The sequence below is a fragment of the Anomaloglossus baeobatrachus genome, chromosome 2 (assembly GCF_048569485.1).
Source record: "Anomaloglossus baeobatrachus isolate aAnoBae1 chromosome 2, aAnoBae1.hap1, whole genome shotgun sequence".
Classification (NCBI taxonomy): Eukaryota; Metazoa; Chordata; class Amphibia; order Anura; family Aromobatidae; genus Anomaloglossus; species Anomaloglossus baeobatrachus.
Window position 1 is genome coordinate 183,544,274 of NC_134354.1, and position 26,500 is coordinate 183,570,773.

Here is a 26,500-nt window from a genome sequence, read left to right on the forward strand (position 1 = left end):
CTTTAACAAATTAAACTGTATTTGGAGTCAGGAGAAAAACTAACATCCATGCCCATGAGAATATCAAGACATTATGGTTTATACTTAGGAAAAAAAAAATCACAAAAATAAAATTGATTTCACATCCCGCTGTACCTTCACCAAAAACACTATAAAAACAGATAGTGTTTTTGCACTCATATTCTTCTATGGGTGAACAAAACACCATGAAAATGCTGAAAGAATTGACATGCTGCAGATTTCAAAGACGCAGCAGTTTGTCAGTTCAGTCAGGAAAAGAGAAAAAAGCGTGAGATCTCAGCTTTGGTTAGTACTAAAAAAAAAATTAATGTGCATAAAAAAATGCAGCAAAACTGCAAAGTGTGAACATTGCTTTAAAGTACAATACTTCTTGAACTAGACAATTCCTTTAAAGGAGAACCTGTTACATCATCAGAAGTGGACAGATCTTGCCATTATTAACTATTCCTGCTGCTTCTATGAGCATTTGTTTTTATTTGTATTTTTGCTTTGTGACTTCAGCCAAAGGATCTGTCATAAGCCAGAGGCGGTGGCACTGGGTGGGTAATAGTGCTGGAGTGACAGAGGCTTCAGCTCTACAGCTTCATTTACATATAAATGAAAGCACCACTTTAGTTTTTTTTTTCTTCAGTGCTGGAGTGGTACTTTAAAGTCTCTTGCCCCCAATCTTACTCTTGCCCTCTGGGGTTTTCATCTTTGTTTGACGTTGCTCTGGTCCTGCGGTGGGTTCTTGTGCCCTTTACTTCTAACTTACCGGAAGTCAAAAGTTATGTCCCAAGCTCTCAATGCAAGTTTATGAGAGCCAGAACGAGGCTCTCAGACTTGTTTTGAGTTGTGACCTCCAGAGCGCTGCATGAAACACTAGAACTACTGGCAGGTCACAAACTACCCAAAATGGACCAGAGCAAAGCTGAAGAGAGATGAAGACGCCTGAGGGTGAGTATAACACAGGGGACTTAGATTTAAAGCACCACTCCAGCGGTGAAGTAAAAAAAACCAAACTGGAGTGGTGCTTTAAACAATGATTTCTCAGTAACAGAGGAATGGACTGGCCATGTAAAGATATTGCTGGACTTGTCTTTGAAAGAGCTTCATGCACATATAACTAGTTGGGGGGAAGGAGTGGGGGCAGAGGTGAAAAACTAATATAGGCTAGCTCTAAACGTTTCAGGATGGAGGAAAAAAAATTACCTTCTATTGAGTCAACATAAAATTGTAATTTATAATTTGCTAGGATACAATACAAGGTCTGCTTATCTGTTAAGTCAGGAGTCCCCAGTCTGGCATGTGGCTTGCAGCTATCTACCAGCTTGGTGCAGTAGCATCTAATCCAACAAACCGTTATGAAGAATGGGTCTCCAGATGGTGACTTTTTTGAGTAACCCCACTCAGAAGAGCAGATTGCTTTTGGGGTTTCAGAGATAAATTAAGTATTGTAATCTGGATTTGGGATGATACTGCCAGTTGGAGGAGGTGCTTGAAGATACTTTAAGGGGGGTGGGAGCAGGAGGTCACTACTCAGAGGTGGTGGAGAGGTGGATCAGGATGTGGCTTAAGACCTTCTCGCAGATCTGAATGTGGTTCTACAAATAAATTAGATTGGGGACCACTGCATTAAGTGATAACTTACAAATAGATCGCTAAATTAAATTTATAAAGCAACTCCGTATTTGATGATGTGATAATCAAGAGGCCAATATTAAAACCATATATGCTACAGGAACATCATACAGATAGGCACACTATACGATAGTTACAGAAAGGTTTTCTACTTGCTGTCTGCTAAAGACATCACGCTGGGGAATGTTTTACTGGAGCAAGCTGCTTTCTACCCAGAGACCATGCCAACCAAACCATGTACTTTCACACCCAAAAGGTAGTCTCAGGTGTACAAGCATTTTAAGAAGTATAAGATAGGAGTAGCCTGAAAAGGCATGGCTCAATCTACATGCTAGGATGTTGGATTCTACAACATGTTTTTTTCTTACAAGTAATAATCTATACAAGTAGTAGTGTTCTGATCTAAAGTCATTGTAACAATGGTCACGGAGGCTGGGAAATATCCACTACCTGTCACAATCGAGTAAATTGCAGTATTTGTTGATAATAATAATATAGTATTTCAAATAAGATATTCAGTGTATTTCATTAATACTGCAAACATTTTACAGTAGATTAAATACATATTCAGCAATTGCATTAAGATTTTACAAAACATGCTTTGTTCCGTTATCTTTGTTGTAAAATTGGTGTGCATGGTCTACAAGCACAGGCAGAAACAGCTTCCCAAAAAGCAGATAACAGACAGCCATCAGCAGGTGGTCGGCACCAGGAAAACAGGAAGAGACCCGCTAATATATGATGTTATTACCTCACAGGAAGAAGACTGAGTACGGTAACTAGGAACTATCTTGAATGTGATGCTGCCCCTCATTTCTCTCTAAGAGGAAGGAAAGCGATATATCATTATAGAATATGATACACAGGCAACAACATGAGACATTGACGTAAATATAGCCAAAGCAAAATTATATATACACATACATACATACACACACACACATACGTATACGTATATACACACACATAGTTGTATACATATAGTTAGGTCCAGAAATATCTAGACAGTGAAAAGTTTGGTCATTTTAGCTGTTTGCCAAAACATATTTAACATATAGTTATATATTCAACATGGGCTTAAGGTGCAGACGCTCAGATGTAATTTGAGGGTATTCACATCCTAATTGGAGTAAGGGTTTAGCAATTATTACAACTCTAATATGAAGCTGCCTCTTTTTTGAGGAATCAAAAAGGTAATTGGTTAGGCTGGGCAGACCTGGACTGAAAAAGTCCGGATTTGCGTGGTTTCAAAATTACCCGGGTACCAGATCCTGGTCCGGGATTCTGTGTATCTGATCCAGATTCGGCACTCAAGAAAAAAATAAATAAAGGAAAAATAAAGAAAATAAGAATGAAGCGAGCACTTCATACTTACCCAGGCCCCGGCAGTCTGTACATTGCTCCTGCGCTGTGGTACGCTGCTCCTGCTGCCTCCCTGTGCCGCTTATTTCATATGCCCGGCTTTACCCGTCTACCAGCCAACCTGGCGTCTGTGATTGGTTGCAATCAGATGCACCCCAAGCTTGTGTGAAGCATCTCACTGCATCCAGTTACCGTTCATCGCGGCTCATTCATTCTGTACTCACAGTGGGCAGCCGTGCTGCTCTAAGGCCGCTCGCTGTGATATTCAGATGTAGCAAAGCTGAATCATCATGGGACCTCGTATGTATTACTTCGGACATGCAGGCTGTTTTGGGGTTAATAAAGCGGTGACAGAGGGTGGCTTTTTTATTTTATTCCAAATAAAGGATTTTTTCGTGTCTGTTGGTTTACTTTCATTTACAGATTAATGATTTGGGTGTCAGATGCATGCCATCATTAATCTAAGGTTTAGTGGTAGCTGTGCGCTGTTATTAACCCCTTATTACCTCTATTGCCACCACAGCAGGGCATTCGGGAAGAGCCAGTAAAGCTTCTAGATTGTCACATCTAATGGATGTGACAATTCCGGGCAGCTGGAGGCTGATATTTTTAGGCTGGACCTCCCCAGCCTGAGAATACAGCCTTGGCTGGGTATGAAAATTGAGGGGGAACCGTACATAGTCTTATTTATTTTACTAAATTTTAAAAAAAAAAAGCCGCATGCGGTTGCTCTTTGGCCGGAATCACACTTGCGAGGGACTTGCATGAGTCTCGCATCGCATCACCCAGCACGGCCGCACACTCTCCTGACAGGAGCGGGTCGGCTGCATGTAGTTCTATGCAGCTGTAGGCTCGTGTCTGGAGAGTGTCAGGCCATGTTGGGTGATGCGATGCGAGACTCACGCAAGTGTGACTCCAGCCTTACGGTGTGCTCACAAGAACCGTGTAACTCGCACGAGTCTCGCATCGCATCACCTAGCATCCGCACACTCCCTGGACACGAGTGTGCAGCTGCACAGAACTACATGAAGATGCACGCTCCTGTCAGGAGAGTGTGCGGCTGCCGGGTGATGCAATGCGAAACTCGCGCAAGTATGTGACTCCGGCCTGACGATGCGCTCGCACAAGTCTCGCACCACATCACCTGGCAACCACACACTCTCCAAACATGAGCATGCACCTGTATAGAAATACATGCAGATGCACGCTTCTGTCAAAAGAGTGTGCGGTTGCCAGGTGATGCGATGCAAGACTTGCGCAAGTGTGTGACTCTGGCCTTATTTTGATACACAGCCATGATAAAGCGCGACAGCTGGAGGCTGCAGCCGTGGGATTTATCTGTGCTGGTATCAGAATACGGGGGTCATACGCTGATTGTTTTATTTATTCTTATACCACGATACTCACCCGCAGACAGCTGCACTGCTTTCTCCGCCCAAAGGCCATCCTGGCACCTGCGATTGGTTGCAGTCAGTTGACACGCTGCCACTCAGGGTGGAGGCGCATCTAATTGTAACCAATTACACGCGCCGGTGGGCGGGGAAAGCAGTGACTATTCAATGAAGCTTAATTGTTGGCTCCGGAAGGGAAAGCGTGACTTGGAAGTAGCTTGCTGCCTTAACGGAGGTTCAGTGAGTACGCCATGCGCACTCCTACCCACCTATTTCCTATCAACATTTTTAATCTCCGGATTCTGGTTTCCATAGACTTATATGGTTACTAGATTCCGGACCGGATCTGGATTTTTTAAAAACCGCCGTTCCCAGTTTTCTGCAAGTTTGACCAGCTCTAGTAATTGGACAATTATCTCCAAAGCCTTTAAATGGGTTGCATGGACTATTCCTTCATTAAACATCTTCAATGAAGCAGGAAACGTTCTGGAGCTGACTGTAGGAAAACCCCTTCACAACATCCACCCAAGTGAAGAACACTCTCCAGGAAGTGGGTGTTTCAGTATCTATGTCTACCATAAAGAGAAGACCTCATGAGAGCAAATACAGAGGGTTTATCACAAGGTGAAAACCATTAGGCTACGTGCGCACGTAGCGTAATTTCATGTATTTACGCTGCGTTTAGCACTGAAGCATAAATGCATGCGTCCTGCATCACCTGTACAATCTATGAAGATTGTGCATAATCCGTACGCACAATGCTTTTTTGAACGCAGTGATTTGAGTGTCAAAAATTTGACAAAATCCCTGTTTAAAAAGGCAGCATGTCACTTATTTGGTGTTCTTTGGATGCTGCTCCCACTCTGTCTATGGGAGAGACAGCATCCAGAGTGCATGAAATCGGCATCTATGCTGCAAACACACTGCATCCATTATGCAGTACACATGTGCTGCCAAATCGCTGCAGAAATTTCAGCATGTACATGCGGACACAGCCTTACACAGTTTTAAAAACAGAAAAAGTAGATAAGACACTGCTAAATAAAAAAAAGAAAATCTGAAGAAATAATCCCAGTTCTGGAAAATGATGCGATGAAGTACGGAGAAGGCTTGGGACAGCTCGTGATCCAAAGCACTCCATACTCTCTAAAACATGGTGGAGGCAGGGTGATGGCCGGGCATCTATGGCTTCCAATGGCCCTGGGTCACTAGGGTTTATTGATGATGTGACTGAAGACAAACAGCTGGGTGAATTCTGTAGTGCACAGGGCGATACTTTCTGCTCAGTTTCAACCAAATGCAGCAAGTTTGATTGGATGCTGCTTCACAGTACAGATGGACGATAATGCGAAAGCAACCCAAGAGTTTTAAACCCATCCACTCCAGAGCCTGTTTTCCCCTTCCTGACCAGGTTACGTTTTTTAAATTTTGACCAGTGTCACTTTAATGAGGTAATAACTCAAACACTTTAATGGATTTCAGGGATGAGATTTTATTTTATTTTCGATATATTTGTACATCATGTTAAATTTAGGACGATAGTTTCACAAAATTAATGCAAAAAATAAATGGGAAATGAAATGAAAATTTTGCAATTTTCAACATTTAAAATTTTTATGCCCATAAACCAGAGAGCTACGGTATGTCACACAAAATAGTTAAACACCATTTCCCACATGTCTACTTTCCATCAGCGCAATTTTTGAAACAATGTGTTTTTTCGTTGGGAAGTTAGAAAAGTTAAAAACTTGTCAGCAATTTCTCAATTTCCCCTAATTTCACATCACATTTGAAGTGACTAAGAAGTCTGTGTGACAGAAAATACTCAAGTGACACCATGCTAAAAACTGCACACCTCACACCCACATCCAGGGGCGGGGGGCAGGCGGGCAATTGCCCCCTGGGCTGGTGGCTCAGCAGCTGTGTGTGGGGCCGCTCACAGTTTGTCACATTAGATGCCGGCACTGTGTTTAAACTAGTGAAAGTGCCGGCCGGATCCCAGCACAGCAGACATCACACTGCACACAGAGTATCGTCTGCTGATTTCACTTCACAAACGCGCCTGGATGCTTCTTTCTGTGGTATGAAAGAAGTCTGTGTGCAGGCTGGAGAAGGTCAGCACAGGGTTTGGGCAGACAGGAGGTCGAGGAGGTGACAGGAGGGCCCAGCTCACCTCCTGGTATCTTCACAGCATCTGTCAGCAGTCTCTGTATCTGACTTTATTGCAACAGGTGAGCTTTCACACATACAAGTATCTGGTTGTTGCTATCAGTGGGAGTCATTGGCTCCAGCGTTACCAGAACTGTGTGGAAGTTGTCTGTAGCAATAACTCACAGTAATAGCCTAAGGGTCAGAGAGAGACGGCAGGCAAGTGTGTACACTGCACTGACTGATCCTCAGCCTACAGGACATAATATATTATACAGTATATAGAACCAGATATTATAGGCATGTAATGTCCTGGTGCAGGTATCACTGTATATCTGTGCACTGTATAATGCATACAGTGTACACGTTCTGTACCATTTGATGTCTGTAGCCATAGTATAGTATATATTAATCTGAATACTGGCTGTGCTGTATTGTGTGCCCCTCACCCAGTGCCCCCAGCATGTTGGTCATATGTATAGGCCGTATCTTGTAATATAAGGTTCCCTGTCTGTAATAATATTCCCCGTCAGCCCCGGTCCTGTAATGATGTTCCGGTCCTGTAATGATGCCCTCGACCTGTAATGATGCCTTCGTTCTGTAATAATGCCCCCATCTTGTAATGATGTACCTCTCCTGTAATGACGCCCCTGTCATGGCCCTGTATGTAATAATGTCCCTGTCCTGGTCTCTGAATGTAATAATGTATGTATGAATAATGAAACCTGTATGTATTAATGGCCCTGTATGTAATAACGTCACCGTCCTGTCATATCCCAATCCTGTAATAATGCCCCCGTCATGTAATAATGCCCCTGTCCTTTAATGATGCCCTAATTCTGTAATAATGCCCCCGTCCTGGCCCTGTATGTAATAATTTCCCTGTCCTGGATTCTGAATGCAATAATGTCCCCATCCTAGCTGTACTAGCCCTGTTTGTAATAATGTCTTTGTCCTGAACCCTGTAATAATGGCCGTGTGTAATAATGTCACCATCATGGCAAAGTACATAATAATGTTCCTTGTCCTGGACACTACATGCAATAATGTCTCTAGTTATGTAATAATGTTCCCCGTCCTAGCCCTGTACGTAATAATGTCCCTGACCTGGTTCCTGTATGTAATAATGTCCCCCGTTATGTTATAATGTCCCCTTTCTGGTCCCTTCATACAATAATGTCACCTTCCTGGAGCTTTCCTCAAATACATTTTAACACTATAAATAAACAATTCCTCTAACTTTTCTCGATCCTGCAATGAGCAGATTCTTCTTTCTCCTGGGGTGGTGAATGGCACATGACAGTGGCATCATGCACAGTATGCAATGGACACGCTAATGTCAGCTGCAAAAACATTTTGGATATGTGCGGTTGCTGCGTATTTAATTGCAGACATTTCTGCACCAAATCTGCATCTCTTGGCAGGAAAAACTGTTTTTTTCCAGTGCGTTTTTGCCTTGTTTTCAGTATGTTTTTATGTGTTGTGTTTTTTACATGTGTGTTTTCCATTGTGTTTTCATGTATTTGGGTTGGAGAAGCGATGGTAAAAACACTGAAAGAATTGACATGCTGCAGTTTGTATGCTGCAAATTTGCAAAGGAATAAAAGCAAATGTGAACATAACTTCAGGATTCTCATTGACTTTGCTCTCAAAGGATTTGCATGAAGTTTTGTGACAACAAACTGTACTCAAAAATGCATGAAAAAAAAAAAACTTTGTAAAAACACACTGTACACACACAGCCTTTTGCAGGGTAACACATTCATGACATTGGACCAAGCTACAAATTAAAGTAAAAGCCAAGTATACCAGCAGGTAGGACGATGTTAGCATGGAAAAGCCCGAAACCACAGAATTGTGACCTGGTACCCTAAACAAAATACTGCAAATTAATTAACTTATACCAGTCATATATACCTGTGTATACTGATATACTATGTGCTCAGACATTTGATGTTATGTACTGATAATATGCGGCTGGTATAATATCTGATGTCTGTACTCATCAGTCACGTATTATCCTATAGATGATATCTATAGTCACAGCAGATCATACACGTCACACATTGTCCTGTATTCTGGATGTGATATACTATGTACAGACATCCTATGACATATACAGGATAATATGTGACTGAAATCCTATACTATGAACTTTTTCCATTGGAGTGGAGTTTGTATACTTTGGTGACATGGTTGTGAGAGTATGTTTGAAAAAAAAACCAAAACAAAACAAAAAGATATTCTGGAGGTGCAGTAACTGTGTAGCACTTGAGTGAAGACCTTTACACCAGGTCTTTTTCCTGAAGTTGCTTCACTGGTGTCTTTGCCATAGTTTTTTGCTGGGGATCCGCCTGCATCTTTTCTCATTTTACTCTTATAAGGGCAGAGTCACACTTGTGCATCACTTCTGATGCGAGATCATTGGATGCCATATGCTAATGACCCTCGGCTCAGGATCTGCTGCGAGCGTGGTCAGAGTGTCATCAGACTGTGGTCTGTTCCAGAGATCAGATAACAGCTACAGAGGAGAGGTAGGGATTAATCCCCCCCCCCCATCTCCTCCATTGTCACCCTGTGCGTATATCGCACTGCACTTGGAGGTCATCCGAGTACAGTCTGATGTTTCTCTCGCACCTATAGACTTGTATGTGTACGAGTGTTACGGCTCTCGCAGACAATCGTAGCATGCTGCCATTTTTTCCTCAGTCCGTTTTAGGCTGAGGAAAAACTTGCAGATCTGAGCTGCAGCGTTGTCTAACATGGGACAGAGTGCAATGCCAGATTTTCTCACTGCACTTGTGCAAGTCATACGTCAGTGTGACTCTCTACGTCAGTGCTACTCTCCTAATGGATACGTCAGTGCTACTCTACTAATGGATACGTCAGTGCTACTCTACTAATGGATACGTCAGTGCTACTCTCCTAATGGAGAGTAGCTTCAGCAAAAATTAAAAGGGTGGTTCACCCATATTTTTTATTGTTCAGATCGATATTATATTGAGAAACAATGTTTCTCTCAAATACCTTGTGTTGGCAATAGTGCCTGTGAGAGGCGCTATTGCAGACCGCTGATCCCGCTCCAGTGACGTCTCCGTCAAATGCTGCCTCGTCACATCCGTGCAGCCGGCTGCATTCTGAGCCCATCTGCTCCCTCCTCCCTCACAGCACAGCGCGTCTCTTGCTTGCAGCGTTCTGCTATGAGGGGGGAGGAGGGAGAGGGAGGGGGAGGAGGGAGCAGATGGGCTGTGATAGCGGTGAAACAACGCTGACAGCTCAGTGTGAGGTAGAATATAGCCGGCTGCACGGATGTGACGTGACGTGTGCAGCATTTGACGGAGACGTCACTGGACGGGGAACAGAGGTCTGCAATAGCGCCTCTCACAGGCACTATTGCCAACACAAGGTATTTGAGAGAAACATTGTTTCTCAATATAATATCGAACTAGACAAAAAATATGGGTGAACCACCCCTTTAAGTGTGTCACTTCTAACTTTTACTGCTCATTTTCAGTTGGATTCCAGAGAAAATCCACCTGAAAAAGATGCTATGTACACATATCCTAAGGCTTTGTTCACATGCAGCATTTTTTGCAGTGTTTTTTAATGCAAATTCCATGCTGCTTTTTACAGTACAAGCAAAAGCTGTGAGATTTCACACGCTTGGTCATTTTTTTTTTTTTATTTCCTGACTATTTGTGAATTGCAGCATTTTTTAAATCTGCAGCACATCACTTCCTGCAGCACATCACTTCCTGCAGCACATCACTTCCTGCAGCACATCACTTCCTGCAGCACCAGTTTTTTTCACTCAGAAAGCAACGAAAAAGTTAAAAAAAAAAAATGCAATAGTTTTTTCCACAGTGTTTATCAATCATTTACTGTAAAAAAAGCACATGTAATACACACTCAAAAAATGCCACAAAAACACTGGAAAATGGATATTCTTACTGCCACGAAAATAGATTTTGGTTGCAGAGAAAAAAAAACAAAACACAGCAAAAACGCTGTGTATGAATATAGCCTAAGCTTGGTTTTGGTGCTAACTATGTGTACTAGGCTTGGTTCTTTTACTGCTTCTTTGTCCACATGCACAAGTTGAGTATTTGGTGAATTTTTACCTCAGTATTTGTAGCCAAAACCAGGAGTGAGTGATACAGAAGTGGTGCCCATGTTTCTATTCTACTTTTCCTTCGATTGTTCCACTCCTAGCTTTGACTTACAAATACTGAGGTAAAAAAAGAGGTAAACTCACCAAAACACTAAATGTGTGTACATGGCCTATGTAATTAGCTTCATTGTAGTACCATTTTTGTGTAAGCGTCATATCTTTAGTGAGGATCTTTCTGTATAGAGTCTGATATATTGAGCCCACCTCAATAGTGAATTTAATACTGAAAACATAATAAGGATGGGCCACTGATCATAGGCCACTGCTGTGTGCTTGCCCTTCAGGCCAAAATTTGCCAGACAGCCCCTGCCCACATCCAAGAAGTTTTTTTTTTTTTTAACCCTTCAGGTGCTTCACAGGAAATTAAGCAATATGAAAGAAAAAGAAAGAAAAAAAGAAAAAAAACCTTTACCCTTCCCCACAAAAATGTTACTTTAGGCCCAAATTTTGCATTTCACAAGAATAAAGCCCGCTTTACACGCTGCAATGCATCTTACAATGTGTCGGCGGGGTCACGTCGTTAGTGACGCACATCCGGCATTGTAAGTACATTGCAGTGTGTGACAGGTACGTGCGATTGCGATTGAACGTTAAAACGTGCATCGCATACACATCGTACCTGTCTCTAGAATTGCATGTCAGATTGTTCATCATACCCGGGGTAGCACAGATTGCAGTGTGTGACACCCCGGGAACGATGAATAGATCTTACCTACGTCCTGCGGCTCCCAGCCGGCTATGCGGAAGGAGGAGGTGGGCGGGATGTTTACGTCCCGCTTAGCGCCGCCCCTCCGCTTCTATTGGCCGGCTGCTTTGTGACGTCGATGTGACACCGAACGTCCCTCCCACTCCAGGAAGTGGACGTTCGCCGCCCACATCGAGGTCGTATGGAAGGTAAGTACGTGTGACGGGGGTTAATCGTTTGTGCGGCACGTTCAACAAATTGAACGTGCCACACATACGATGGGGGCGTTGCAAATCAAATACGATATCGTATGCGAAATTGCAACGTGTACAGCAGGCTTAACAGTAGAAACTGCACCATACAATTTGTTGTGAATTATCTCTGAGAATGCTGATACACTTTGGGCATCATAAAGTAATCTAGATATACACACCATAGTAACATTTTGTAAATCTGTCTGGTTGTAATTAAAGGGAACCAACCAGCAGGATTTTCCCATATAAAAGAGAAGACGGTGCTATACTGCCATGGTGAAACAAATAATCTGGAAACTGAAAGTACCGTATTTTTCGGACTATAAGACGCACCGGACCATAATATGTACCCTGGTTTTAGAGGAGGAAAATAGGAAAGAAGGGAATTTTGTTTACTTACCGTAAATTCCTTTTCTTCTAGCTCCAATTGGGAGACCCAGACAATTGGGTGTATAGCTACTGCCTCCGGAGGCCACACAAAGTACTACACTTAAAAGTGTAAGGCCCCTCCCCTTCTGGCTATACACCCCCCCGTGGGATCACGGGCTCCTCAGTTTTAGTGCAAAAGCAAGAAGGAGGAAAGCCAATAACTGTTTTAAATACAAATTCAACCCGAGAAACAACCTCGGAGAACTGAACTGTTCAACATGAACAACATGTGCACCCGAAAAAAACAAATTTCCTAAGAAAAACAGGGCGGGTGCTGGGTCTCCCAATTGGAGCTAGAAGAAAAGGAATTTACGGTAAGTAAACAAAATTCCCTTCTTCTTTGTCGCTCCTAATTGGGAGACCCAGACAATTGGGACGTCCAAAAGCAGTCCCTGGGTGGGTAAAAGAATACCTCGTGATAGGGCCGTCAAACAGCCCTTTCCTACAGGTGAGCCACCGCCGCCTGAAGGACTTGTCTACCTAGGCGGGCATCCGCCGAAGCGTAGGTATGCACCTGATAATGCTTGGTAAAAGTGTGCAGACTCGACCAGGTAGCCGCCTGGCACACCTGCTGAGCCGTAGCCTGGTGCCGTAATGCCCAGGACGCACCCACGGCTCTGGTAGAATGGGCTTTCAGTCCTGATGGAATCGGAAGCCCAGCAGAACGGTAGGTGTGAAGAATTGGTTCCTTGATCCAACGCGCAAGGGTGGATTTGAAAGCTTGCAACCCTTTACGCTGACCAGCGACAAGGACAAAGAGTGCATCCGAGCGGCGCAGAGGCGCCGTGCGGGAAATGTAGATCCTGAGTGCTCTCACCAGATCCAATAAATGCAAACCTTTTTCAAATTGGTGAACTGGATGCGGACACAAAGACGGTAAAGTGATATCTTGATTGAGATGAAAGGAAGATACCACCTTGGGAAGAAATTCTGGAATTGGACGCAGAACTACCTTGTCCTGGTGAAACACCAGGAATGGAGATCTGCATGATAACGCCGCCAGCTCGGACACTCTCCGAAGAGACGTGACCGCCACTAGAAAGGCCACTTTCTGTGAAAGACGAGAAAGGGAAACCTCCTTCATAGGCTCGAAAGGCGGCTTTTGGAGAGCAATTAGAACCTTGTTCAGGTCCCAGGGCTCCAATGGCCGCTTGTAAGGGGGGACGATATGACAAACCCCTTGTAGGAACGTGCGTACCTGAGGAAGTCGCGCCAGGCGTTTCTGAAAAAATACGGATAGCGCGGAGACTTGACCCTTAAGGAAGCCAAGCGACAAACCTTTTTCCAACCCAGACTGCAGGAAGGAAAGAAAAGTAGGCAATGCAAAAGGCCAGGGAGAAACTCCCTGAGCCGAGCACCAAGATAGGAATATCCTCCACGTCCTGTGGTAGATCTTGGCGGAGGATGGTTTCCTAGCCTGTCTCATGGTGGCAACCACTTCATGAGATAAACCTGAGGCCGCTAGGATCCAGGACTCAATGGCCACACAGTCAGGTTCAGGGCCGCAGAATTCAAATGGAAAAACGGCCCTTGAGACAGCAAGTCTGGACGGACTGGTAGTGCCCACGGATGGCCTACCGTGAGGTGCCACAGATCCGGGTACCACGACCTCCTTGGCCAGTCTGGAGCGACGAGAATGGCGCGGCGGCAGTCGGACCTGATTTTGCGGAGCACTCTGGGTAACAATGCCAGAGGTGGGAACACATACAGTAGTCGGAACTGCGACCAATCTTGAACTAAGGCGTCTGCCGCCAGAGCTCGGTGATCGTGAGACCGTGCCATGAAAACCGGGACCTTGTTGTTGTGCCGTGACGCCATCAGGTCGACGTCCGGCATCCCCCAGCGGCGACAGATCTCCTGAAACACGTCCGGGTGAAGGTACCATTCCCCTGCGTCCATGCCCTGGCGACTGAGAAAGTCTGCTTCCCAGTTTTCTACGCCTGGGATGTGAACGGCGGATATGGTGGATGCCGTGTCTTCCACCCACGTCAGAATCCGCCGGACTTTCTGGAAGGCTTGCCGACTGCGTGTTCCCCCTTGGTGGTTGATGTATGCCACCGCTGTGGAGTTGTCCGACTGAATTCGGATCTGCTTGCCTTCCAGCCACTGTTGGAAGGCTTGTAGGGCAAGATAGACTGCTCTGATCTCCAGAACATTGATCTGAAGGGTGGACTCTTTCCGAGTCCACGTACCCTGAGCCCTGTGGTGGAGAAACACTGCTCCCCACCCTGATAGACTCGCATCTGTCGTGACCACCGCCCAGGATGGGGGTAGGAACGACTTTCCTTTTGACAATGAGGTGGGAAGAAGCCACCACCGGAGAGATTCCTTGGCTGCCTGAGAGAGGGAGACCTCCCTGTCGAGGGACGTCGACTTCCCGTCCCATTGGCGGAGAATGTCCCATTGTAGTGGACGCAGATGAAACTGCGCAAAAGGAACTGCTTCCATTGCTGCTACCATCTTCCCTAGGAAGTGCATGAGGCGCCTCAAGGGGTGCGACTGGCCCTGAAGGAGAGATTGCACCCCTATCTGTAGCGAGCACTGTTTGTCCAGTGGAAGTTTCACTATCGCTGAGAGAGTATGAAACTCCATGCCAAGATATGTTAGTGATTGGGTCGGGGTTAGATTTGACTTTGAAAAGTTGATAATCCACCCGAAACTCTGGAGAGTCTTCAGTGCCACGTTCAGGCTGTGTTGGCATGCCTCTTGAGAGGGTGCCTTGATAAGTAGATCGTCCAAATACGGGATCACGGAGTGACCTTGTGAGTGCAGGACTGCTACTACTGCTGCCATGACCTTGGTGAAGACCCGAGGGGCTGTCGCCAGCCCGAAAGGTAGAGCTACGAACTGCAGGTGTTCGCTTCCTATAACGAAGCGTAGAAAACGCTGATGCTCTGGCGCAATTGGCACGTGGAGATAAGCATCCTTGATGTCTATTGATGCTAGGAAATCTCCTTGAGACATTGAGGCGATAACGGAGCGGAGAGATTCCATCCTGAACCTCCTGGTTTTTACGTGTTTGTTGAGCAGCTTTAGATCCAGGACGGGACGGAACGACCCGTCTTTCTTTGGCACCACAAACAACTTGGAGTAAAAACCGTGACCTTGTTCCTGAAGAGGAACAGAAGTCACCACTCCTTCCGCCTTTAGAGCGGACACCGCTTGCAGCAGAGCATCGGCTCGGTCGGGCGGTGGGGAAGTTCTGAAGAAGCGAGTTGGAGGACGAGAGCAGAACTCTATCCTGTACCCGTGAGACAGAATGTCTCTCACCCAACGGTCTTTGACCTGTGACAACCAAATGTCGCCAAAGCGGGAGAGCCTGCCACCGACCGAGGATGCGGAGAGAGGAGGCTGAGAGTCATGAGGAAGCCGTCTTGGTAACGGTTCTTCCGGCTGGCTTTTTTGGGCGTGATTGAGTCCGCCAAGAATCTGAGCCCCTCTGATCCTTCTGAGTCCTTTTGGACGAGTAGAATTGGGACCTGCCTGAGCCTCGAAAGGACCGAAAACCAGACTGTCCCCTCCTCTGTTGAGGTTTGTTTTGTCTGGGCTGAGGTAAGGATGAATCCTTACCCTTGGAGTGTTTAATGATTTCATCCAAACGCTCACCAAACAATCGGTCACGAGAAAAAGGCAAACTGGTTAAGCACTTCTTGGAAGAAGAATCTGCCTTCCATTCTCTCAACCACAGGGCTCTGCGTAAAACCACAGAGTTGGCTGACGCCACCGCCGTACGGCTCGTAGAGTCTAGGACAGCATTAATCGCGTAAGACGCGAATGCAGACATTTGAGAGGTCAAGGGTGCCACCTGCGGAGCAGATGTACGTGTGACCGTGTCGACCTGTGTAAGCCCAGCTGAAATAGCTTGGAGTGCCCATACGGCTGCGAATGCTGGCGCCAACGACGCTCCAATAGCTTCATAGATGGATTTTAACCAGAGCTCCATCTGTCTGTCAGTGGCATCTTTAAGTGCCGCCCCATCTTCCACTGCAACTAGAGATCTGGCTGCAAGCCTGGAGATTGGAGGGTCCACCTTGGGACACTGTGTCCAGCCCTTGACCACGTCAGGGGGAAAAGGATAGCGTGTATCTTTAAGCCGTTTGGAAAAACGCTTATCTGGATAAGCGTGGTGTTTCTGGATTGCGTCTCTAAAGTCAGAGTGGTCCAGAAACGTGCTTAATTTACGCTTGGGATACCTGAAATGGAATTTCTCCTGCTGTGAAGCTGCCTCCTCCGCAAGAGGAGCTGGTGGAGAAATGTCTAACATCCTATTGATGGACGCTATAAGATCATTCACTATGGCGTCACCATCCGGGGTATCTAGATTGAGAGCGGCCCCAGCATCAGACTCCTGATCAGTTACATCCGCCTCATCACACAGAGAGTCGTCCCGCTGGGACCCTGACCAGTGTGATGAAGTTGAGGGTCGCTCATAGCGAGCCCGCTTAGGTTGTCTGGGACTGTCGTCCGAGTCAGAGCCGTCACCCTGGGGTGCATATGACACCCCCGGAGCTAGGAAGTGGTCCAGCTGAGGGGGACCAGGGGGCAATGGATCAACAGTGCCCATGGTCTGAGTTACTGGTCTAGACTGCAATGTTTCAAGAATTTTAGACATAGTCATAGACAATTTGTCAGCAAAAGCTGCAAACTCCGTCCCTGTCACCTGGACAGTATTCACAGGTGGTTCTCCCTGGGTCACCTCTAGCAGAGGCCCCGGCTGAGCAATTGCCACAGGGGCCGAGCACTGCACACAATGGGGGTCAGTGGAACCTGCCGGTAGAGTAGCCCCACATGCGGTACAAGCAGCATATAAAGTCCGTGCCTTGGCACTTTTGCTTTTTGCGGACGACATGCTGTTATCTCCTTGAGAAATCTAAGGAGGGTATATAGCAGAAAACCACCAGCGACTGTACAGTGCAAAGTATTGCCAGCACAAAATACAAAAGTACACTATGGCACAAGTGGGGGAGAGCCCTTGAGGGCTGCTTACCGCCCGCTGAAAAGCGGGTGTGAGATCGTAGAATCCCTTGTCTGGGTCTCCCAGCCTCCCCTCCGCAGTTCAGCGTGCAGGCAGGAATGGCTGCCGGCGTCCTGTGAAGAGGGGCGGACCGTGTGCGTCCCAAACAAAAGAGCGGGAAGCTGCGTCCCCCTGTGCCTAGTGTGAGGGCTGGAGTATGTAAAACAGACTCCAGCTCTTAACGCTGCTGGACTGTACAGCGTCCCGCCCTCCTCCTGACTGGCAGGTCCGGGGGCGGGAACGATACGAACTAGGCCGCAAAAGCCGGGGACTGTAGTAATCTAGCGCGGCCGTCATATATGCACGGCCAGCGCGGAAGTCCCCGGCGCACCACAAATCCCAGCCGCGACCAGTAAACACTGACCCCAGCGGCCGGATCGGCCGATCGTACAAAGTCACCTCACTCAGCAGAGCTGTAGTGAGTAACGGCACCAGCGCAGCAGCGCTGTTTACCCCGGCGCACTAACACACCCAGCAATGCTGCAGTGTGCGTGCGATAAGCACGGGGACACGGAGTACCTTGATGGAGCAGGGTCCTGTCCCTGAGAAAACTCCGCTCCGTATCCAGCAGATCCTCCAGGGGCTGTGGATGGAGCACGGCCTCAGTGCCCGGAGACCGGTAAAGTCCCACTTCACCCAGAGCCCTAATGGGGATGGGGAAGGAATCAGCATGTGGGCTCCAGCCTCCGTACCCGCAATGGGTACCTCAACCTTAACAAACACCGCCGACAGAAAGTGGGGTGAGAAGGGAGCATGCTGGGGGCCCTAGTATGGGCTCTCTTTTCTTCCATCCGACATAGTCAGCAGCTGCTGCTGACTAAACAGTGGAGCTATGCGTGGATGTCTGGCCTCCTTCGCACAAAGCATAAAACTGAGGAGCCCGTGATCCCACGGGGGGGGTGTATAGCCAGAAGGGGAGGGGCCTTACACTTTTAAGTGTAGTACTTTGTGTGGCCTCCGGAGGCAGTAGCTATACACCCAATTGTCTGGGTCTCCCAATTAGGAGCGACAAAGAAATATAATTTTAAGCAAAAAGTGTGGTTATGACACACTTATGAGGCGAGGTTCTGCTGCTGACACTGTTATGGGGGTAATGTCATCAAATTCTGTAACTAAGGTATCCCATCCTGGTAATGATCTTGTATATGATCCTCATCCTTGTATATATGTCCCTCATCCTGGTATAGCCCCCATCCTGATAAATACCCCCATCCTGCTACATACCCCCATCCTGATATGTGCCCCAATCCTGCTATATAACCCCATCCTGGAATACGGCCTGCATCCTGTGGCATAGAAAAAGAATAAATGTTTATACTCACCTTTCCGCACTCCAGCAGCATCGCTCTTCTTCCAGTCAGTGCCAGCAGCAGCGCCGCTGACCTGTGTGGAGCCGGTCACCGTTCCCTGCAGCATCGCGATGTCCTCCTGTCTGCCGGCCCGCTGATGTGTGTGGAGAGCGGTGCGTACCGCTCTCCACACACATCAGTGGGCCTGCAGACAGGAGGACATCGCGATGCTGCAGGGAACGGTGAGTATACCGTACTTATTCACTGTCCCCCATGCTGCTGCTGCTGATGATGCGCGGGGGGTAGTGAATATAGCCGCACATGATCACTCCAGGCTGTAGTTACCAGGGGTGATCATGCGGGACGGCTGCTCATTATGCGCGCATCCCCTGCCCATCATCCAGCCCACCTGTCAGTGCCGGCTTCAGTGCTGAGAGATGATGGGCAGGAGGATGCATGCATATGAAATCAGTGGGCCCATGTGGTCACTGTAGGCGTTGCTACAGCCTGCGCATCCCGCTGATGATCCGCTACACCGCAGCACTGTCATTCCCCACAGCCATGCCCTACATTCAGACTATAAGACGCACCCCCCACTTTCCACCAACATTTGGGGGGAAAAAAGTGTGTTATAGTCCAAAAAATACGGTAAGTTTAATTTAGCATTTCACCATACTAGTGCCAGTATGGTACTGCCTTTATGTTATGTTATATGGGAAAATCCTGCTGGTTGATTCTCTTTAAGACTGGTCTTATCCAGGGCTTTAGCCTACTAAATCTTTGGAACTCTGAACATTTTTCTCCCATTATTTGAACAGTGTGCTCTTTATTTATATGGTTTACTAGGTTTGCTTACTTGGTTTCTCGAGAGGTTATATAACAAACACTATATATGTACAAGTAATCTTATATGTAAATACCACTGGCTCAAGGATATTGTTACATACATTCTTGTCTATAACGCCCTTGGATATATAGTGTGCTAGATTACATTTCCTTACTTCCAATGTTAACTTTTATTTATTACATTTTGTATATTTTAATTAGGTAAAAATAAAAACTATTGTTTTAATGTACAAGTAGTCATTTTTGTAGGTTAAATATTCCATGCTGGCAATGACCACTAGTGCATGATTTGTATTACTTCTCTGGTCTGCTGCAAATTTTTGTAGGTTTTTTTTTTATTTTCAAAAAGGCAACAGGAGGAAATGCACCATACAATTTGTTGTGCAATTTCTCTTTAGTACAGGGATACCCAATATGTGGTGGAAAACTACTGTAGAAGTGCATGGCAGGGCTCGGAAGGGAAGGAGCACCATTTGGCTTTCAGAGTCCAAAATTGGCTGAAATAGACACCATGTTATGGTTGCATTTGGAGAGCCCCTGAGGTGCCTAAACAGTGTAAACCCCTCCCACGTGACCCCACTTGGGAAACTATACCCCTCAAGGAATTTACCTAGATGTGTGGTGAGCAATCATAACCCCCAGATGCTTCACAAAATTTTATAACATTGAGCAGTTAAAATAATATAACCTCCTCTCAAAAAAAAACAAAAAAAACACCAATACTTTTTTAACACAAAAAAAGGAGAAAAAGCCGAATTCAATTTGGTGTGCAATTTCTCATGAGTAAGCGATACCCAATACGAATTGGAAAACTACTGTTTGGGAGCACGGCAAGGCTCTGAAGAGAAGGAGCACCATTTTGGCTGGATAAGATTGAAGATGCCATGTCCCATTTGAAGATCTCCTGATGTGCCAAAATAGCAGAACCCCCCCGCAAGTCAACCCATTCTTTAAACTAGACCCCACAAGTGAACGCATTCTGTAAACTACACCTCTCAAGCATTTCATCTTGGGGTGGGATGAGCAATTTAACCTCAGGTGATCCATGGAATTGTATAACATGGGCTATAAAAAATAAGAAAAAAAAAAAAAAGAAATTACAATTTTTTCCACTAAAATGTTGCTGTGGCCCTAAAGTTTTCATTTTTAGAAAGGGTAATGGGAGAAATTGTGTAACAAACTGAAAATAGAAACAGCTATTTTTTTATATTTTTTGTTTTGTTTTAATGCTGTTCACCGTGTCATAAAAGTGATAAGAGCTTTATTCTTTGAGTCAGTATGATTACAGTGATACCACATTTATATTGAATCTTTGTGATTTCAGCTCTGCAGGCCACTATTTTTTTTTTTTAAATGAAACAACTGATTGCTGAGCAACTGATGTATAGACTTTCAGGTTTAATTTAAAGAGGCTCACAAAATATAGCATGTGACACGTTTAAGAACTGCAACCATTTTTCTACAAACCCTCTTCATTTCAGGGCTCAAAAGTAATTAGAAAAATGTACTCTACAAAATATAAAAATGAACATTTTATTTTGGAGGAGCATTTAGGAGGCTGGGAGAGAGAGTGCCTGATCCAAAATGTTTTGTACCCCAAAATGCCCCAAATAGCATTCAATTCAACCTACACACACAGTTCTCCACTCAGGTTTGTCATATGTCAACGGAAATATAGGGGGCTTCTACGTTACTAGTGCACAAAAGCTCTGGAAACAATATGGATCCCTCAAAACTAATTAAGTTATGGGGTGTGTGTCTCCAGAAGCACGGGCTGGGCACAATGGATGGGAACTACAATATACGGGCACTAAAAAGGGGTTAGTTGCAATTTGTAATTCTTCAAGATTCACTGCGTTTGACTCCATGGATGTTTTCCAGAGACTAAATCATCACTACACCCAAAAAGGGTGTAATTTCCAAAATGTGGTCCAAAAGTCAAATGGCACTCCGTCCCTCTCAAGCCCTGCTGTGTAGAAAACAGTACTGTACAGTCACACATGGGGCATTGTAATGTTCAGAAGAAATTTTGTAACACGTTACGGGGCCTTATTTTTTCTTAACTATTTTTCTTGTAAAGAAATTAGAAATCTGTGGCTCAAACAACATTTTAGTGGTAAATAGGTAATTATTTTTTCTTCACTGCCCAATAGTATAATATGTTGTGTCAATAGTCAATATGCTTATTGCACCGCGAGGTGAACTCAGAGGGGTGCACTTTGTAAAATGGGGTCACTTGTGGGGGATTTTTGCTGTTTGGCAGAGCCACTGAGATACCCTATGTGACATGGCAGCCGCAAACCATTCCAACTAAATCTGAACTCAAATATGGCGCTTTTTCACTTTGTACTATGTTGGGCAGTTTCTCCCGAGTTCGCCAATACCCCACGTGTGGCTGGAAACTACAAACTGTATGGTGCATTGCTTAATTTTGTGTGAAGCACCTAAAGGGATGTTAAACTTTGAGCAGTGGGATGGGTACAGTTTTTAAAATGGTCACTCTTGCGTATTTTCTATCATATAGGCCCCTCAATGTCACTTCAAAAATGAGAATTTGCTGAAAAACCTTTAACCCTTCTAAGTTCCTAACAAAAAATAGTTTTCAAAAATTGGTAAAGTAGAGATGTGGTAAATGTTATTTATTAACTATTTTGACATATTGTGACATAACTCTGGTTGAAGGGCATAAAAATTCAAATGTTAAAAATTGCTAACATTTCCAAATGTTTGCCAAATTTCTGATATTTTCACAAATCAACGCAAAACATAACGTCCTACATTTACTACTAAGAAAGCACAATATATCACAGAAAAAAGTCAGACTCACTAGTAGTGTTGAAAGCGCTTCAGAGTTATTAACTCAAAGAGACACTAGTCAGAATTGGGAAAAAATTGGTCTGGTCATGAAGGTAAAAACAGGCTACGGAGGTGAAGCGGTTAATGATGGTTCTACTGTATAGTCAGATATAGATAAGGCAGGATATTACTACATATAATGTTCTATATTTCTCAGGGAGGGGTCTGCATTCACTTGTATTCTATCAGTTGCTGAAAACAGTATCAGTATTAACATTTTTCAACAAACTTGTTAATTTCTGTTGCCATAAAACGCATGCACTACGCTGCTTTGCCTAAGCAAGTACAGAAAAAAATGTGTCTAAGGCCGTCCCTAGGAAAAACGTAATATAAATATATAATTTTCATTCAAATAATTAAAATACTACATTCCCTATGAAAGGGTGGCATCACCAGAGTTGTTAGACAACCCGGCCAAAATTCTTTACGGATCACATTTAAAAATGATCTCACAATGTCCTCTACATGAACTAATAGAGATGCTCTAGACAGAGGCAGATTCCTTTTTTTGATGCACATATGCACCAGAAAGGCAAATGGAAGAGTCATTGATTAGATATTTGGTTGAAGAAAAAAAATAAAAAAAATTTAACAACCGCACTCCAACATTATCTTGCCCCGATCGGATATGTGTATTTCTGTAGGTAGCGTATGTAAATTGTAAAGACAACTAACCAGCATCTTCTGAAGCTGTTCCACCGTTTGGTTCGCTACGCTAATTCCATTTATTTCGCGTATTTCATCACCTACATGGAGGGTACCTAGGTAAATACATAAAAAAAGGGATAATATCAATAAAGTTCAAGACATTTCCGCATCACCACATAACTTTAGAGATACAGTATTTTAAGATTATTTTTCAAGCTGAAAAGAAAAAAGTTTGCAGCCCTGTTGAGAGAAATGCAGGAGAATCTAATTGGCACGTGACCGGAAGTGTACAAGTCTAATACTTATAGTCAGGAGAAAGACTACCCACTCACGTGGACAACTCAGGAGAACGATCACAGTGTGCGCATTGCCAAAATTGCTGACCTTTATGTCACAGCTAAACTATTTAAAGGGAACCTGTCAGGTCCCCCATGCCCTCCAACCCAACAGCATTGATACCTGTATGCCCAAATTCCCTGCGTAATGCTATTCACTAATATTAATGTTAAAAAAAAAGCCCCAAAACACCACAAACTTCTAAACCTCGCTTTCTTCAGAACTTCTGGTCATGTGCAGTGTGCCTAATAAAGTCAGGAGGCATCAACCCTGCTTCTGAGGCACACTGAAGCGGCTAAAATGAGCAACGCTCATGCACAAGATTTCCATTAGCTGGCGGTAATGCCAGCTAGCGGAAACAGGGGCGTGATAACTCTTAAAGAGGGCCAACTAGTCTGGGGATTCTAATTCCCCTTCGACTAATCAAGACTCTAATTAGCATAGGGAAAGCGAGGTTTATAAGTTTGTTTTTTTTTTTTTTAAACATGGTTGGTTTGCTGGTTGGGCAGGCAATTTGGGCATGGAGGAATCAATGCTGCTGGGTTAGAAGGCATGGGGATCTGAAAGGTTCTCTTTAAGGCAAACGACTACAAATTTCTAATGCATCATTGCTGATTACAGCCAGCAGAACATGCTAGAGAATCTCAGAAATCTCTCTACTGCATCTGACCCCTAGAGTATAGACTCTGAAGCAGCCAGTTAATATATCTATTTAGGTACAGTTTGAATAACAAATTCCATCAGATCCTCAACTGCAAAAATACTCCTGAAAAGTTGAAAGATTATTCCCAAGTTGTCTCATGAGCAGCTCAGACGTATGCAGTCTTGTACAAACTCCTCACTTTCTGGTGTCTTGCAGGGTGGTCTCTCTCCCTTGATTGACCATTCTAGTGAAGGGAATTACTGTGATACTAGTAGAACTACTGTATAAAGCTCAGCACTAAGGTCACATTCCGCTATCCATGGTTTGTTTTGGATAGTACACAACACTGTAGTTGTACAGAGATAACAGGGCATTTGAACAGGTACACAGCTCAAGACAGCCAGAGCAGACAGCCAGATGATTAGGAGAACTGCTCTGAAACTGCAGGACTGGTGAATTTGCAAGATTTTAAACAGATGCTCCCCAGGAGCTCTGAGAGAGGTGTGAGTATATACCTGTTGTATAGAAATCAATGGAAAGGAGAGAAGTGGCTGGGAAATGAGAAGATACCCCCTTTCAAACTATAGATATCCATAAAGTATGTGTTATAATGAGAAATGACACAGAAAAAAAAGTATTGAACACATTAAGAGGCGCAAAAAAACATGGACAGTCACTAAACCAGCTGAAACCTGTCAGAAATTAGAACACAATCCTGAAAATTGGTGAAAAATAATATTAGCTGGTCTAGCTGATGGGCTATAAAAAGTTAAGTTCTCATTAACAAGGTGCCACACAAACATCTTATGATGAGTAAAACTAGTGAGCTGTTTAAAGACCTCTGCAAACTTATTTCTGCAAAACATACAGATGGCATTGGTTACAGAAGAATTTATAAACTACTGTAGGTTCTAGTGACCACTGTTGATTCTTTCACCATAAACTGGCTAGAACTAAGGTGCTGCCTGGAAGATTTTAGACAGATGAGTGAAAAGAATTATGAGAAGAGTTGTCCCAAGAGCCAAAGACCACCCATGAAGAGCTATAAAAAAAACAAAAAAAAAAACAAAAAACAAAAAAAACCCACCAAAACAAAAAACCTAACATCAGCTGATACAATTATTTCAAAGAAAACAATAAGAAATGCATTCAACCTCCATGGCTCATGTATATGTAAGCTCACTACACAAGACTTCATTGCTGAACAAAAAGCATGTTCAAGAGCGTTTAACGTTTTCGCAACAATTAGACAAGCCTGTGAAATACTAGGAAAATATATAGTCTGGTCAGATGAGGCCAAAATTGAACTCTTTGGATGGCATAATACACATCTTCTTTGGCGTCCAAAAGGCACGGCATATCACACCAAAAACACCATACCAACAGTGATGTTTGGAGGTGGGAATATTACGGTGTTGGTCTGTTTTTTTTAAGCATACGGCACTGGTAGACTTCATATGATTGAAGGAAAGATGAATGTTCAAATGTACCAAGACATTCTTGATAAATAAATGTGGCACCCCAGGGTTCAGTTGCCACAAATATAGCTGTACCTGGGCAGGGAAGGATCTCCACATCAGGTAATCCCACATACAACATTTCCACTCCAAGCCTGGAGGGGGAGCTCTACAAGTCGAGTTCAGGTGAGGTCCCCTTTAAAGCCAGGTTTGGAGGCGGAGTCAGAGAGTTGACAGTTGGAGAGAAGGAGACAGCGCGAGCAGAGAGTGAGGGAAGACATCAAAATGGAGAGGGCAGTGCTTAGCCCGCACAAGTAACTGTGTGACCGCCTGAGGGATCAAGAGTGAGGCAAAAGAGAAGTGACCGGGGAGGTGGAGCCAGACATGTTCATCCCCAAGGAACAGCGCTGATTATCGGACACCGGCGTCCGAGATTGTGAGGGATCTAATCTGCCCAGCAATAAAGACCGGGGGCCAGGGAGACTGCAGATCTCCTGGTCGCAGCAGCACCTGAAGGCAAAGCCGCTACACAGAGCTTAGGGATCGCAGTGAATACAGCAGTGCCCCTTAGAGAAGCTCCCACCGCCTGCCATACAGGAGAAGACCGTGAGAGAGGGACAAGGTATAGCTACAGGCAGCCTAGTACCAAGGAGAAACATAGCGCAGCAGGGAGGCCACACAACTAACCTGGTGCAGAGATCCTGAACTGTTCCCAGATCACCCAAAACTGTAACATCAGAAACTGAACCCCTTTTTAACACCTGCAAGTAAAATCTGGTCAGAGTTAATGAATTGGTGTGACGCACTTTATTTCTTCATCTGAGGAGCCATAGGCTGCTGCACTAAAGTGACAGTTGAAAAGGCTGTGAAGAAAAACCGCCATATCTGTGTACTACTAAAACTGCCCTGGGGACCTCGCTTTACCTACGGGAAGTGTAAACAACTGGCTGCCTAACCATCACCCTAGAGGTCTGACCTGCAGCCCCAGTAACCATACTGGAACCGTAGGTGGCGTCACAAAATACTTTTATTTTTTTCTTTTTTATTATTTATTGACTTTCAGCGACCACCAGGGCCACGGAACCGGGCACAGGCCCCCCGTGACATAATCCCATTAACCAACACCCGGAACAGAGTACCCCACGGCCCTGGGGCGGGTCATAAAAATATGCCATCAACTACTAGGATGATTAAGATTGAAAGAGGGTGGACATTTCAGCAAGACAATGATCCCAAACACACAGCAAAGGAAACTCTCAATTGGTTTAAAAAACAAAACAAAAAAAAACAACCCCAAAATATTGGCTAGACATTCTAGGAGCTTAATCTC

General features: G+C 44.7%; 1 protein-coding gene across 11 annotated transcripts in view; it reads right to left on the minus strand.

Annotated features, from left to right (window-relative positions):
- Positions 1-26,500, minus strand: part of CASK (calcium/calmodulin dependent serine protein kinase) — a 431,912-nt gene that overhangs the window by 59,335 nt on the left and 346,077 nt on the right. For all 11 annotated transcript variants that reach the window (XM_075335532.1, XM_075335528.1, XM_075335526.1 and 8 more), the window contains 2 exons: positions 22,762-22,847; positions 2,393-2,461 (listed from right to left, as the gene is read on the minus strand). In XM_075335532.1, the coding sequence (XP_075191647.1) occupies positions 2,393-2,461; positions 22,762-22,847 (155 nt within the window). The remainder of the gene's footprint in view (positions 1-2,392; positions 2,462-22,761; positions 22,848-26,500) is intronic.